The 17737-nt window shown below is 32.2% G+C and overlaps 1 protein-coding gene across 1 annotated transcript in view; it reads right to left on the bottom strand.

The window, feature by feature from the left end:
- Nucleotides 1–17737, bottom strand: part of LOC113404125 (uncharacterized) — a 51991-nt gene that overhangs the window by 22859 nt on the left and 11395 nt on the right. The window contains exon 7 of the mRNA XM_026644899.2: nt 17479–17625. Coding sequence (XP_026500684.2) covers nt 17479–17625 — 147 coding nt within the window. The remainder of the gene's footprint in view (nt 1–17478; nt 17626–17737) is intronic.

Genomic DNA, 17737 nt, shown 5'->3' with positions numbered 1-17737 from the left:
GTTAGTAGTAGAATATCAAAAAACACTTGAATACGTATTTACTCATTTTTAATCAGTATCCCAAAAATAAAGTTTCATGTTTGTTACTAAAAAAATGGCTGACTCACATAAAAACTTACAACCCTTATTTCACCCCCTTAATGGTAGATTATCTAGAAACGCTTAAATACGTATCTACTCATTTTTGATCAGTATCCCAAAAATAAAGTTTCATGTTTCTATCTTAAAAATGACGGACTTCTATACAAACTTTCAACCCTTATATCACCTCCGTAGCGGTAGAATATGCAGAAACACTTAAATAAGTATCTACTCCTTTTTAATCAGTATCCCAAAAATAAAGTTTCATGTTTCTATCTTAAAAATGACGGACTTCTATACAAACTTTCAACCCTTATATCACCTCCGTAGCGGTAGAATATGCAGAAACACTTAAATAAGTATCTACTCCTTTTTAATCAGTATCCCAAAAATAAAGTTTCATGTTTCTATCTTAAAAATGACGGACTTCTATACAAACTTTCAACCCTTATATCACCTCCGTAGCGGTAGAATATGCAGAAACACTTAAATAAGTATCTACTCCTTTTTAATCAGTATCCCAAAAATAAAGTTTCATGTTTCTATCTTAAAAATGACGGACTTCTATACAAACTTTCAACCCTTATATCACCTCCGTAGCGGTAGAATATGCAGAAACACTTAAATAAGTATCTACTCCTTTTTAATCAGTATCCCAAAAATAAAGTTTTATGTTTCTATCTTAAAAATGACGGACTTCTATACAAACTTTCAACCCTTATATCACCTCCGTAGCGGTAGAATATGCAGAAACACTTAAATAAGTATCTACTCCTTTTTAATCAGTATCCCAAAAATAAAGTTTCATGTTTCTAACTTAAAAAAATCCATACGAACGTTCAACTATTTAGGGGTAGAATATCCAAAATTCCCTCCTGAGTGGGTGTCATGATATGTTATTTTACAAATGTACAGCCTAAAATATAAGCTTTATGCTTCTAGTTCTAAAAATTCTAAACATGACAATACTTTCAACAACTTACAACCTTTCATCCCCCTTTTCAACCCTTTACAGCACTTTTTTCCAAATAAAAAGCATATGTCCTTTCTCAGGATCTAGACTATTTGTGTACCAAATTTCATTTAAATCGGTCCAGTAGTATTGGCGTGAAAGCGAGACAGTCAAAGTTACTTTCGCATTTATAATATTAGTACAATCCACACTTCAAATTATGGATTGTTAATTCAATCGCTAGAGAGCTCCGATAATAACGGCGTCCGATCGCTGCTAAATTCAAAGTGCTACAGGGAGAACCGCGGCCTCCGACGCGCCTATAGTACGCTCCCGCCGCCCCGGCCGCGGCCGGTCGGTACCACCGCAAACGCTACGTTCCGCAATTTTTAAATCTGTAATATCTTCGAAAATATTCATTTAAATCATATGCTGTAAAGGGCCATATAGATCAATATTAAATCAACAACGTATTTAAGGTATTTCATTGGATAAGGATAAATGCTGTATAGGTTAAAATCGATTTGAAAATTAGCCAATGTTTGTGGTAAAAAATAAATAACAAAAAAATATTATTGTGGGTTATCACTTACAGATAGACAAATACCATCGCGGACTTTTTTGTAGACAATTTTGAGGTGTACAATTCTGTAGTACATTATTTTGATCTATCTCATAGTGTTCAGCCAGCGTTTGAAATATATGCGCAAAAAATGTGTCTTTTTACGACATCACATTAGAAAAGAATGAAATTTATTTATAATTACCTAAAGATGTTTTCATCTTTGGGAAGCCGTTTATGTCTATAATATGCTAGTTTATTTTTCTAATGTGTTACGTATTTTTGAACACTTAGAATGCTTGGATACATTGGCGAGATGACTGTAACCATATTTATGGCGGTTTGACTGAAACGATCTATATGACATTTTAAGCGTCTCAACCTTTTGAGCGAGTATATTGTTGACAACAATAAGGAAACTTTGTTTGTACTGATATTTTCGACTTTTTGGTTGCGTCTATTTATTTGAATACCCTGAGCGTCTCTAATTATTTGACGCCGACTGTACAAGTAACATAAAAACGATTTAGTGTTTACAATATTTTGCCATTTTATGTAACTCATTTCGTAGCTGTAAAGCAACTTGATCACATACATAGCCGTGTCGTCAATGCAATGTGCAATGTGTGTTTCTAATAAACTTCTAAACTTACCACTACTATAAACGCAGAATTACATCTTAAACATTGGATATTATGTTCTCAATTGTTCTAACTAATGCCAAATAAACATTACTAGGTCTTTACTAATAATAAAAATATTTAATTATATTATGATATTTGACTGACCATAACAAATTTAACAGTTTCATTAATTCAATCGTCGTAAGTATTATATATCTTATTCACAGCTGTGCCGTCCAACTTAAACTATACGTAACGCTTAAGAAAAAGCTTGTCTAATTTGTATTTTATTTTGCTGTCTTTTTGCTTGAGTTAATCGTCTCACGCACACTAAGACATCTGTAAGAACGATCACCGACAGTGATTTAAAATAAAGATTTGCGCCTTCGAGAGTGAATAGATCAATACCGGTAAAGTCTCGCGTCTGTAACGGAACTTAGTTATTGGCATCCGACATCACTTTACAGTTAGAAACTGCTTACGAACTTAAGTTCTGGTTGTGAAATCAACTGACTATAATAGTTTAATAGTCATAAGGTCCCGAGTCCCGTGTGTTCTTTTTGTAATTATTCTTTATTCGTTTTGTTGTTATTTGATTTTGATTTGTTTGTGATTTGTTATTTTAATTCAAATCGTTGATTGCAAGACGTGCTCGAAAGGACTTATCTGTTACTAATAATTAAATTATTTTCTGTCCAAGCAATATTGAATTATATAGAATCAAATTGTTTTCTAATTTGAAGTGTGTCCACTTTTGATGTTTCCACGATGCTCGGAGAACGGAAAAACAGATATGAAAAAGATTTTCTTATGGCCAGCGACCATATCTCTTGTTGCGCGTGTCTTTAAAAACAAGTATGTAAATTTCTGAAATAAGTTAGTATCACTCTGATGAGAGGACTACGGGAACAAATTTACTGCGCTTTGTAATAATATTAAAATTGTCATCGTGCCATATAATCAAAAAACCTATCTTCGAAATAATTTATGAAGTAAAAAACAAAAAATATTGAAATAGAACAATGTCGGACGTTGCCTTTAAAAATAAGATCTGAAACGACACACATATACAAATATCATTCAGATAGCTTTCATCTAATCATACTATTTCAATATCCATATTAATTAACACTTGTATGTTATGACATTGTACTAGGATGTATTTCATTCTTACCTATACGCTCTGCTGTCGGTACTAATTTGATCTATGTCTGATTTGATATTCATTTCAAACTGTGATTTGGTTAATCAAAACATTGTCCCTCGTATCACGTCCATCCTATGCATATGCAATATCTGTCGTAGAACAATTAAGTGAATATGCCTCCACAGACCTTTCGACCAGCACGTGTGACAATAATCAAATTCTGTCCTATTAAAATAGCCTATGATTCGTATCGTTCATTTGTCGCTTCAATAAAATATATTCATTTTATTACAATGGACTACAAAATTGAATAAATACATTTACCGACACTACACCTTTTGATACACGAAATTAATTAATTTACCGATCGCCCCTTTTGTATTTTCCAATCGTGTGACATCAAAGTCAGTGTTTTAAAATACAAAACGGTATGGAAAATTGATGAGATGTTGAAAATTAATTAATCAAAGCAACCCTCGTTTCAGCTTCCGATGAATTCACGAATATGACAATCAATTGCATATGAAATATAATTTGGTTCAGTGGACACTTTCAGGAACATTGTCACAGCGAAATTGCGTTTCCCATGTAATTACTTATTGCCGCAGACTGTTCAATAACTTATCATTTTAAAACAATAGCCAGTGGCGATCATTTATATAAGCTACAATAAAGTCTTTGACGCGTTTCTTTTATATATATATACTTATATAATATATGTATGTAGTCTGGCTGGCAAATTCGCCTCCAGATGCTATGTGAACATCTTGGCGTGATAAACGTGGTATGCCCTAAGAAATATTAACCATTTATCACCACACATTACATGTTCAACGCGCCACCAACTTAAGAAACTAAGATGTTACGTGTGAGTGGTACCTAACAAGACGGGCTTATACAAAGTCCAAGTAAATGTTCCTAAAGTATTAATTAATTATGAGAAATATATGAGTAATGTACAGTAACTTTTTCAAATGTTTCAAAACCGACTTGAAACAGTTTTGAGGGTTTTTCAGTTTTTTTTACTTTTCTAATGCTCTGCAATATTCACAGAGATCACTTGAATCTACATTAAGCAAGTGTAATGCTTGTGTATTCAATAAATGAATTTGAACAAAATAAATTTTAAATCATCCAATTCAGACACATGATCTGGGACAAATTTTTTGAAAAGGCGCAAGTAAAATATCTAATTTTGGTCACTTTGTGCGCGATCTTAATAATTAAATTAATGTTATAAATAAAATAAATATACACAAATATCATATTTAGTTAATATTAAATAGCATTTGGTCATTATATAGGTACATGCATATTTAAAAAAAGAATCACATCGGTACGTCGTTTACATAGTCATATATAAATATATTCCATTCAAACAATAATGTGCTTCTTCGATAATTTAACTAATTTTAATATATAATGGATAACTATTTATTCATGAAAATTTTAAATTTACAGATTTACTATTTGAGTTTGGTTTAAATTATTTCAATATATGAAGGTTTTATCGAACCGATCGTAACCGATCGTCTGTGACATCCATCTACTAACTAGTGATATCATAAGTACATCATTCATTAATATATGTAACCCTCCCACAATTCTCTCTCTCTCTCTCTCTCTCTTTCTTTCTTTCTTTCTTTCTTTTATACTTTAGACAAGTAAGTAATGCAGTAATATACTTTCAAATACAATATTTAGGCTTGTAAATATTTCATTTTATCGTTTATTATCACAGGTAAAACAATGCGTAACTATTTTATTACGTAAATAATAAATATATTAAATCGCTTATGCTATTTCTTCAATGACGAGGTAGAGGATATTTAGCAAGGAATGATATTAAAATGTCCACCTAAGCTGACAATGCTATTGTTTCAAGCGTCTAAATTTGCGAGCTAGGTATATAAGTCGATTGTAATGTAAGCTGTCCGAAGAGGACGAACCGTTTTGTGTTCAGTCGGCATTTACGTCGGTAAATCCTATTGGACTGTGTAATCCCCAAAAGATATTATCCCCTCACGTCCGATATTACGAGAATGTTCGATGTTTAGTCGAAACTCTGATGAGATGTACAAAATGCGTATTAACTGATTCAGTATTGACAGTACGGCAAGGTTTATCATGTAGTAATATTTCATAACTGCTATAAAGTCATATTTCGCCATGAACACTGTTAAGTTTTACATCTTATTGTTAAAATAAAACCACGTGAATTCGAGCTTGATAATGTGTGGGTTAAGCAACAGACAATACCTATTACGTGGCATAGCTCACGCCGGCTGTCGATATTTTTAAGTTCTATCTACTTGTCTGAGTAAATGAATATTATTATACTATTATTAGTACAAAAAATAATAATAATCTGTAAACTTGGTCGTTCAATCAATTTTAAAGTAAGTTTTATTTTTCATGCCAATGCATATATGTTTCGTGGTGTCGGTTTTGAAATGTTTAATCCAGGTTTATTAGAGTAGAATAGAGAGAGGGAGAAAGAGAGAGAGAGAGAGAGAGAGAGAGAGAGAGAGAGAAAACGATATTATAGTAGCGTACTGGTGTACTAAGTGAAAAAAAACATTCATTTGCAACTATGTCCTTCATGCATATTGTAATAAATGAGTACGTTACAGGTTTAATACAGTTATCAACGAACAACGATATAATTATCGGCAACGACGCGTCACTAAGACTGTGTACCTACATGTTTGTCTTACCCCCTCAAATCTCCTAGAATAGAGCAACAGGACGATCATTGTAGCTCGCACTGATTAAACCTATGTCTAAAAATGATAAAATCATCATCTCGCAATTTCCTATTTTTTTTTTAAACAAAGTTGACTAATTAATTAACACGCTTGTAGATACAAGCGAAATTTGATTATATCTACATACAGGTTAAGGAGATCCTTTTAAATTTGTATTAAGTAAGTAGGTCAAGTAAATAAGTAAGTTTTTTTACATTGGATATTATTTTAAATCAATTTTGTAGGAATTTTAAAGAGCGACCTTTAGTACGAATTCGGTCATGTTCGAATACGAATCCACCAGCGTCCTTTCTGATCATTTTATTTCGGTTGCTTTGAAATAAATTCCTAGTTTTTATACATTTTCGGAAAGCTAATTAGCTTTCCGAAAACGATTGTTTTTAAAATAATCTGCAGAACAAGTTTCATAATGATTTTTTTTGTTTTTCAGGCATATATGAGGGAAAAAAAAAAATTGAAATAATATCGTTTTCCGTCTCGCATTTTTAAATTTGGACCGATAATTATTGTTTAAATATTAAAAATTTCCAGTGTTTATTCGTTTTAAATCAGAAGAAAAAAGTAGATTTTAATCGAAACTTTTTTTTAAATACATTTTTGAAGTTGCAATTTTGACTTATTTTGAAAAAATCTAAAAAACGTGATAACTCAAAAATGGTTCACTTTTGCATTATGCATATGGGGTTAAAATTAACGCAAATAGTCACCCCTATCACCTCCTAAAGGGAATACGTCGAATTACCAATAACCCTGTATATTAATTAAACAAACGTATAATTTGTACTAGGACTTTGGCCAAGACCAACAGGATAACAAAATAAAACAGTAAAGGTTGTATTTTATTTTTTTAATAATAAATTTGTAAATCAAAAATACGAAACAGAAGCGTGACAGTAGTAGTGTGCATAGATTCTATGGTAAAACAAATTTGCAATAGTGTCACCAGCCAGCCAGCCAGGGATAAAAAAAATGAACACGTTTGTATGGACCAAACACCGCCCGCATTTTCTCTTGAAACGTTTGAATTTCACTTCTGAAAACTTTCTGATGTAACTTTGCATTTTTTTTGGTAGTTTTTCTGTTTCCCTATTTTTGACATGTTTCGGTATATTTCTGGGAGTTTCGTATTTGTTACTTCGGTTATATATATTTTCGTTCGTCGAAATTAACAAAGTGTAAGTTATTTCAAGCAATTTCCATTGTAGAAATCCGTGAAATAAAATTATCACATGAAAATAATAAAAACACTGTCAACTTTGTTTCAAATTTAGGATCTTACATTACAACCACATCACCATTGTTTTGAGTATTTATAAACACATATAATAAAATTAAGTCCACCCGCCGCGTCTGTCTGTCAGCCTGAACGGATGAAAATCTGGTCTTTACCAATGGATGGAGTAATTCATGAGAAAATAACAAGTGTACAATTAATTTCAAAAAGAGCAGATAAAGACACATGAACTGTATTTTCTTTTCCTCTTTATATCTACATATAATAGGCGAAGTTAAAAATATCTATACACATAAGAGTACCTACATATTATGTTCTTACCTTAAAAGTTGTTGAGACTTTAATGTAAATCTTTATTGAGTCTACACGTGAGTCTTTTTGGTCTCGTGGTATACTGGATTTGGATTTACAACAAATTCACGCTGTATAATTTGCTAGTCCTTATAAAAACTTTACTCTGAGTATAAAACTAAAAAGAATATTATGTTCCAGACATCTAAAAAAGAGAGCAAATTACACTGAACCCGTTATATCCCTTAGGACATTATTTGATCACAAACGTCTAAGGTTTAAAATTCGATATCGACCATTTTCGTTGTTACAATTTACAGTATAACAATTTAAGGTGAGCTCTGGTCGCGTCATTTATGCTCATAGCGTTAACAGTAATAACATTAAATTGTCAAAGGGTTCGAACCAGTCTCAACGCACACATATGACTGTATGATCCAGCGATGCATAATAAATGTGGGATGGGTGCACTATGCGATCTAACTACAGGGTTATTTATTGGCAGCCTGACGTCAAAGTTATTGCATTGAAATATACCTTATATTTATAACTAGAACACAGACCGATCCAATCTAAAGCGTAGTTATAAAATGTTTTAAAATACGTTCGGTATTTTTGCATTTTACTAAGGTTTCTGTAAAAGTACAGTAAACCACAGATCTAACATTTTGCGTTTTGAAAATATATCGAGTACTAGTCTATTAAGATATTATCTACCACCAGCACCACCACCTTATTACCAGTTCTTATTAAGATATTAACTAAACGTATCGAAGATTATCTGTACCTTGCTACGAATATGATAAAAATCAAAAACCCATAATATTCAAGTTATATTTATTATACATTCAATAATTAATAAAACAGTATAAGCAAAATGATTAAAAACGAGAACCTGCATATAAAATACACGCTTATTAGGGATAACATAAAAATATTTCACCAAGCTCGGCCAAGAAGAGGAAATATCAAATGTATTAATGGTGTGAATATACCGAAACAACGCTGAAACAGACGCTTGAACAGAAATTGAATCAGAACTTTAATTTAAAACCTATCGATACGAAACATGAGCGACTCACCTACGAAAAAGCTTGCAATGCAAAGTATATCTGTGAGCAGAAAAGCAGAAATCAATGGAATCAACCACGTAAGAGTTCTATTGAAGAGTGTTTTTTTATATAGGTATATATGTAAGCATTTATGCCTTATCACTGTGGATTTATCGACAGAAAAATATTTATTGGTCCGACCCGGACTTTTAACAAAGGACCGTATGGTCCGCATGCTTTATAAGTTAGTCAACAATAAATATTTAAAATCATTAATTCTACGATAAAACTCATATATAAATTATTTGATACATATCACAGCCTTTACACGAATTTCACGAACTAATAGAGTTAACTTGATTTCCTGTCATGGCCTCTATCCAAACAGGACGGGCGTTTCAATACCTATGGGTTATTGGATTTATTTTGTTTGATCTCAACGTGTACGCTACGAACTGTCAATAACTTAAAAAACGGTATTATTAACGGTCTTATTCATTTCGCAACAATTTTTACTCGTACTGTATCAATGCTAGTTACTACAAAAAATAAACAGTAACACAGAAGATATAATTGAATTATCGTAGTTTATAATTAAAATCGATCTAACTTGGATTTCACGAAGCGAATGTTCTAGGCAAATGTACAAATACATATATTTAAAAATTGTTCTGGTTAGTTTCAATATAATAACGCAAAATCATATGATTGTTGTATTTTTTTGACTGAAAAACACTATCGCCTCGAACTCTAACCTTAATTAATTATGAATATTATTAGAGATCTTTTGGAATAGATCGTAAGTCGTGTTTTTTTTCTCGATGTTAATTACCGTCATCTCGTGACAATATATTCGATATGGAGAGATATTTCTTAAATGGTGGTAGAGGTTTGTGCAAACTCGTTGGGTAGGCGCCCATTCACCATGAACTTTACCACCAAATAACAATATGTACTTAGTGTTTTGTGTTACGGTTTGAAATATAAAAATTTAAGGTAAGCTCTGGTCGCGAAATTTATGCTCATAGTTAACTTTAATGGTAATAACATTAAATTTTCAAAAAGGTGGACCATCTGCTGGTACTTGTTTTACGTAAAAAAATCCTTATTATTTATTAAAAGTATGGTATCAAGTAGTACCTCTCAGGAATAACGTTTCATAATCATTACTTGAAATTCTCTGTAATTATCTCTTAATCTAAGATACGGTATATTAAATATATACCTTTATGTGTTATTTGATTAGGATGAATATAATAGATACATTGATAAATCTCAAATGTATATTGAAAGTGAATGCTGTTCCTTCTATGAGAGATTAATACACTAAGCTGTTTATAATTAACAAGCTACCCATCACAGGTTCGCACGGATCAAAGAAGGGTATACAACATTGAATATTTATATTGAAGTCAGAAATAATATACCAGATTTTATTTGTAATTTTGGGTTAGAAATCAATATTATTATATACTATATATAGACGCACAACAAATCAAATCTCCAAATTTTCATCACAATCGAATACATAGTTTAGAAGAGAATAGATGACAAACATAATATGACATTCATAGGCATTATTTCTATTTCGCAATTAATACACAAAACGCAACAAGTATATAAAAAGTCATCGGTGACGTCAGAAATCTAATGCAGATGCAGCAGTTTTTTTTAGTATAGATAATATGAAGTTATTGCAGGTTCATTTTATTGCGTAAATGGGAGCCGATCCATATTGTATTTATCAGAACCGCGACACATCGTTCGGCGGCTTTCTGAAATTCTACGTATAAATCATGTTATTTTTTCATTAAAATAATTTGATTCTGTAGGTAAATATTATGGTATACGAGATTCATGGAAATACCCGCTTGTTAATACACTTTTATTCGTTATAATAATAAACACGACATGCACTTGACTGAAGTCAATATATAAATATTTTTATATTATCATGTATTTGTTTTATTTGTATAATCTGTTTTCGTTTAGAGTTAATTATTTTTATTCTCGCTTACCTTTCCTACAGTTCAAGGATGGTTAGATAATGCTTTTAGCATTAAGCCCGCACTTGTAAAATATCTTTATTTTACCGGTTTTGCAATAGTGTTTGATAAATTAATGAACACTGTATTAATTTAATGATGAATTACCTCAAGCGCTTTACTTTGATTTAGTTAATATTCATATATTTCTAATTATTTCTTCGACTGTATTTTAGGAATATAGTAACTTACTAAATATAAATGTTTACTTGACAAAAAATATAGATGCTGTAAAATATAAATTTTAAACGTAAAGGTAAATATTTTTCAATATGATACAGTTCTATGTGGTATAATATTGGACTCGGCTGCAATCTTAATATTATAGAATCACAAATTGCAATTTATATGTTGGAAAGATCTTATCGATTTTTATTCAAATAGTTTCTACTGTACAGTAAAATATAAGTACTTTTGAGAAACTCATATCATATCCAATACTAGGAATGGCTAACGGGGCCAGTGATAATTTATAGCATCAATGTCGAGTATCAAAACTATAAATCCAGCGTGTCCCCTTCGTGGAACCTTGTCAATGTTTCAAATACAATCCGTTTAGCTGTGTTTCCACAAAAGTCAATGAGTGTCGACACATCGGTGGAAATTATTGAATCCTGTTTTTACTAACGAACCATAATATTATTTGGTTTTATAAAATTTTGTAAAAATACTATAAATACGTTTTTTATCGCGCGTTTATTTCGTCTTATATGATCTTTGCTTTATTCCTTTATATTAACGAGATTCCATGCTTACTTCTATCTTACCTAAAAGATGAGATACGTAAGACAGTAGTTTTCCTAAAGCACCTAAGAATACTTAAGAAGTAATAAAGAAGATTCGATAGAAAGATAGTTACAGATCTCAAATTCCAATCTTCCATGGGGATGTAATTATTTCATCTTGCCGCATTGTAACAAAATTTTATTTAATTTAAACATAACTCACATTATTATATTTGGAAGCTATTTAATTAATGGTCTTAAAGTTAACGCTGGAAAATGTCATATGAAACAGCAAAATTCCGAAACGAAACTAATGAACGTCTGGTTCAAAGCGAACAATTCTACTAAAGTTCTTGTTCCGCAACACATAACACGTAGTCTCTAAATAAATAACATTCCTGTGACTTTTCACGTGTGTCGCAGATTTAACTTTATCTAATTAAATTATTTTTATTTTCAGGCAACGAGAAAAAACTGACCTATAACAGTTATTGCTATTTTTAAATATATATATTGTTTTAAATATTTTATCTTTATTTTGTGATTAATTCCCATTACACTTTCATAGCGCCATTATACAGCAAGTACCGTCCGAGCGAGTCTGTTTTTCGGGTGCGCAGTTTTTGGTACTAGGGTAGACTTCCTTTTCGAATAATATGAATATCGCAACAATAATTAAGGTGAACTAATATTATCGGATATCGATCCAATCATTATAAGTATTAGGATACTAAAAAATACTTTTAGATTTATTTCAACAAAAATTTATAAGCATCGTTTTGCAATTGATTCATTTTTGTAACAATACTCGTGGCGAAAGTTGTTCTTAAAATTATAGATATATTTCTTGCGGCTGATCTTTGTCACCATACAAAAGCGCGCAATGATCAAATTTCGCTTAGGAGGGGCTGGAGGACGCTTAGACTTATTTTGATTGCTTTGATGCAATGTTAATCGACATGCATTTTATCTTTAGAGTGTTCTGGGTTTGAACCTTTGATTCTGGCCACATCGTGGCACTTATAGTCCGGTCAAATTAGACATTCGAAGTTACATACATTCCCAATAAGCTGAAAATCGGTGAAACTGTTCAAAATATAATTATAAGTAAAATTAGAAAGTTCCCCATTCCTCCCGTTTGGAAAAAAAATTATTCAAGGTCAAAGGTCGAAAAAATGAGTTTTTTGCGATTTTCAGCAAAACGGTAAATTTTATCATAAAAATACTTCAAATAAAAATTATAGGTCATATAATTATCTATAAAAAAGGTATAAATACTTTTTTTCATACGAGTCACCGTTTTTGAGATATAACGATTCAAAAAGTCGTAAAAGTTGTAATCGTCATAATATGCATGAGTACGCCACGTATATACATCTCCAGAGTTGTAATATATGTTTAAATATTTTTCTATCGATTATTACAACTTACGCTTAAAATATAAAATATACATAAGTTGATAACTATAAGAATATCAGGTAGAAGGAAACCCAGTCCTTTAAGTTAACCCATAACAGAACGAGCTTCATTTTTCCCTATACATTTCATGCAAACATAGAAGAAAAAAAAATCAAATAATATCACTAAGGTAGGTGACCCATGTAAGGTACACCTTATTTGTTTTTAAGTGCAAAAAAAACACTATGAATGTTTTAATAAAACAAAAATGTTTATTTAATCACTTATTTAATAATCAATGTCTTAAATATAATTTTGTTTCAGAAAACAATGTTTTCTATTATCTATAAGGTTTTTTTGAAAAAAGAGACTTCTGGACCTTATTCAGACCACCGTGCCGTGATGTTTAATAAGGCCATACCCGGGCCTTATTATGGCATATGGAAGAATTATGTTTATCTTAACATTCATATTCAGTAATTTATTTGGAATCAAGTCTTAATACAAAATAAACTATATGTTAAAAATAAAACGGAATAAAATATTTATAACAGGCCTTCATAAAACTTCGAAGGAACAATAAAATTTATAAATTCAAATTTTTGAAGCTTCTGTAAATAACTTATGTATCGACCTTAGTTCTGATTTTAGAGAAAAAACATAACAATAAAAAAAATTAAACATTAATATAATAAACAAATAAAATAGGAACTTCTTAATAACCGTAAATATGTATCAGTGATCAGTACTCATGAGAATCAGTCTTGATATTTACTTAAATGTAATAAACTCTTCAGTAATTACTCTTAAAATCCTAACAATTCTATTAAATTCAAAGCAAAAAACCAAGCCATAAGTTAGTTGGTAATGCATGCCACAGGGCATTCGAAATCCTCATCATCGGCATCAAGGCCCACACATATCTCGTGGAACCATGCACCACATAGTTTACATTGCCTCAAGTCCAAAATCTTATCTTCTTTACAAGCATGACAATACCAAGTCCCAGCTAATGACTGCTGATTATTTCTAGTCACTCCAGATTTCTGACCTCTACCTTTGGAGGTCTTTGGTCTTTCTTTTGGCCTAGTAGAAGATGTGCTTACCTTTCTTGTTGCAAATACATATTTTGTTACTTGTTGTCCTCTATAATTTACTGCTTTCTTTCATGGAGCAGCTGTGTTAATCTTAAGGATCTTTGGCGTTGGAATGATTGTTTGAAAGGGTGACTTGGCCGCGACTGTATTGCTGTCATGTTTTACCGAGGGATCAACAAGCAGAAGTTTCTTCATAAGACGGCTGCTCTGGGTTGCGGTTTTCATTCATCTGAGTAACCACCGCACCGGTTCGTAATACAGATAATGGGGTATTATCGGAGTCTGAATCAGATTCAGAGCCTGTGTTGACATTTAAACCAGTCATCTGGGTAATATTTGTCTACTGTACAATACCGTGACTGGGGGACGCTATAACGTTCTCACTGCTTACTGGAATAGATAGCTCTGTTAATGCAGATGGAGCAAACGCCTCTTCAGGTATAACTTCGGGGTCAAATGGATAAAGACCGGTAGCTTTGAATCCATTTACGATATTATCACGTGTCGTGCATTTTTGCCAGACTTCCGACAAGATCATGTTGAAACTTGATTTATTTAGTTTTCTATCTGGATTTTTTTAAACGACTTTTAACAGTTCTTGGTCCCAGTGGTGCTCAAATGAACGACATACCGATTTATCCAAGGGTTGGAGTTCGTGTGTCGTATTCGAGGGAAGGCAATACAGTGCTATATCATGTTTTACAGCTTCTTCTACTATGCCGTAATCGAGGTGGCACGCCGCTCCTTCAACACCAGAAGACATTTTCCTGAAGTTTTTTGTTTAGCCAAATGTTCAATGAAATCAATAAAAGTTTCATGTGTCATGTATCCCTTTGCAGTCATTTTGACCAATGAACCTGCTGGTAAATTATCAGTAAATTCGGGTTTCATTCTTTTGCCTCTAAACAAAATCATCGGTGGAATAGCATTTCCTACAGCATTTACATAGCCGACTACTGTAACGCTTTCTGCATGTTCGTTAGCTATTTGATGCAGTCTTTTTATCCCTTTTTGGGCTAACACGGTTTGCTGATGATGAAGTGATATACGGCAACTCTTTTCATCCATATTGTATAGGCATTCCGGTCTATTTTCAATATGAAGTTTCTCTCGTAAGCTTTTTACTTTATCATAATGATCACTGACAATAAATTTATTCAGCTTTTGGGCCCTTGATGGGATCATCATTTGGGCTTTTCGCCGAGTTCGTTGAGGATGCCTTTTTAGAAACAGTTTCAGCCATTTTCTGCCAGCTGTAGAAGTAGTATCACTGAAGCGATTAGGTATGTTGTTTTTTTTACAAAAAACAAATGCTTGCTTTCGAACAAGTTTAGGTGTTAGAGGCATTCCCACTTCAGCTAAGCGTATTATTCTACCCACTAAATCTTCTTCTTGTTCTGGTGTTAATATGGCCGCTCGACCTAATTTCCTTTCCACTGAGCCAGTTTTTAAGTGGTTCCTTAATGTTCTTCGTGGAATGTTATATCTTTTAGCAGCTTCTCTTTGGGAAAGTATATTTCGTTGTACAGCCCTCACAGCACAAGTAATCTGGTGCTCGGAGCATTTCGTACGTTGTTGCTTTGGTTTAGATGCTGATTCATCAACTGGTTCCGTAATTCTTCTGAAATAAAAATATAAAAAATACCTTTAACATAACATAGTCATAATAAGGCCCAGGTCGATTTCTGATGGACCTTATTAGGCTAGAGTAGTAACTTTACAAAAAAAGAAATATATGTACATAATAATTCTATTTTAAACAAACTTTTGATTACAACATGTATAAAAAGCTAATAAAGCACTATATATAATTAGAATAAAGATTCACTAAGTAAAATTAAAAATACTTACATTTTTGGACGTCGAAATTTAATAAATGCCTACTAGCGATCGCACGCGCTCCTTTCTTTCGAGTTTCTGCAAGTTCCGACGGGTTCGCCTTAGCGAGGCGATAGCTATGGCAACGGCGGCCATTCAAGGCTAGACACTCGACAATGATAGCTCAATCAGTTTGACTTTGTAGTTTAGGATATTTAAAACGTGGGCTTTATTAAGCACTGGGCCTTACATGGGTCAGGTACCTTACTTGCAACGTTACAAATATACTTGTTATAAAACAAAAACGTTTATTATTTACTTCATTTCTAAGCTGATTATTAACTATAACATTTTCTTATATTCTTTAATCCATTAGATTAAATAATTTTATAAACATATTTATTTATCTGTCGTATTGCATTGCACTGTTACGTTAAAATAAATAGGTAACTTAGCAAAAAACTTAAAAAAAAGCAATTGAAACACTTGAAATTAGTTTAAATACATATTTAACAAAAAAACACGAAGACTATAGGAAAACTGTAGATGTTAAGATTCCGCTTCAAGACCTAACTGACGTTAGCCATTCAGACTAATAATAAAATGTAAAGCTTTCCGGAAGATTTTCCGATTCAAGAATTGTGAAAAAGATTTAAAAATATCTGTCATAGGTAATTCATTATTTTATTTATAGTCTAAGTAAAATCCTTCGTGTAATATCCTCTATGACATGACATGCATCGATAATAAATTGTGGAAGCTGATGAATAAAAAATATATAAAATTTATATCATCATAGATACATGGTGGCAGGGCTTTGCGCAAATCCGTCTACGTAGAAACCATCCGATATTCTACCACCAAACAGCAATTCTTTTTCTTGTGTTTCGGTTTGAATACTGAGTGAGCCAGTATAACTACAGGCACAAGGAACATAACATCTTAGTTCCCAAGGTTGGTGACGCATTAGCGATGTAAGGAATTAATATATCTTGCACCACCAATACCTATGGGTGGTAGTGTCCACGTGGCATTAGGTGGCAAATTTAACAAAGCTCGTAATTTAGCTAGGCCACCCATTGGCGATTAATCAATAGACATATTATCTAACACAATATTATATATAATATAATATTTGTCATGTGCTTTTTAAACCGTATCTATTACAATTATGGTAAGTATATTCGATACGTTTGATATAATATATTCCACAAAATTTACTCAGTGAAATAGATGAAATATCATTTAAGCAATTGAAACCACAAAGTTTATGTGAGCTAGATTGACATAATCAAGTTTATTTGCACATTTCTGAAAATTGTTATTGAAAATTCATCAGAAATTTTACTGTTTGAATATTGTCAAAGCGATTTCGAATTGCGCTTCTATTTAAATATACCAAGTAATGGGCGACCTAAAACGGAAGTTAAGTTCAGTTTTATTTACTCATGAGTACGTAGTTGCGCACTCCAGTACCAATTTTGCCACATCCCTTTGACAAATAATGTCGTCGCTATTTGAAGGCTTGGTCTTGGTAAAACTACGACGGAATTATATTTATACATAATTATGGTCTTGCGTTGCAGTCGCAAGTCGTACCGACCCGCTTTTAGTTTTATTTACTCTTTACTCTTAGTTACTTTCGGTCGTGAATGTTAGAATATTATTAGTAAACTTATACTAACTGCGCGGATCTCTCTTGTCCCATGTTCTTTAATGTATCGAGCATTATTATTGCGTGCTTACGGTCTTCCATAAGGGCATCTCTCTTCATACTGTTGAGAGTCAGCTGCGTCATGAGACGTTCCGATTGGTACCGCTGTTCTTTCAATCTGTACATATTTAAAAAATATATAATACTAACGACCCGCCCCGGCTTCGCACGGGTGAAATGTGGGTTATCCCTAAGAGATAGACATATACCATCGCGGACTTTTTTCGAAG

Source organism: Vanessa tameamea, chromosome Z (assembly GCF_037043105.1).
Source record: "Vanessa tameamea isolate UH-Manoa-2023 chromosome Z, ilVanTame1 primary haplotype, whole genome shotgun sequence".
Lineage (NCBI taxonomy): Eukaryota > Metazoa > Arthropoda > Insecta > Lepidoptera > Nymphalidae > Vanessa > Vanessa tameamea.
The sequence above is the reverse complement of the archived record's forward strand: the minus strand, read 5'-3'. Positions and strand labels throughout refer to the sequence as shown.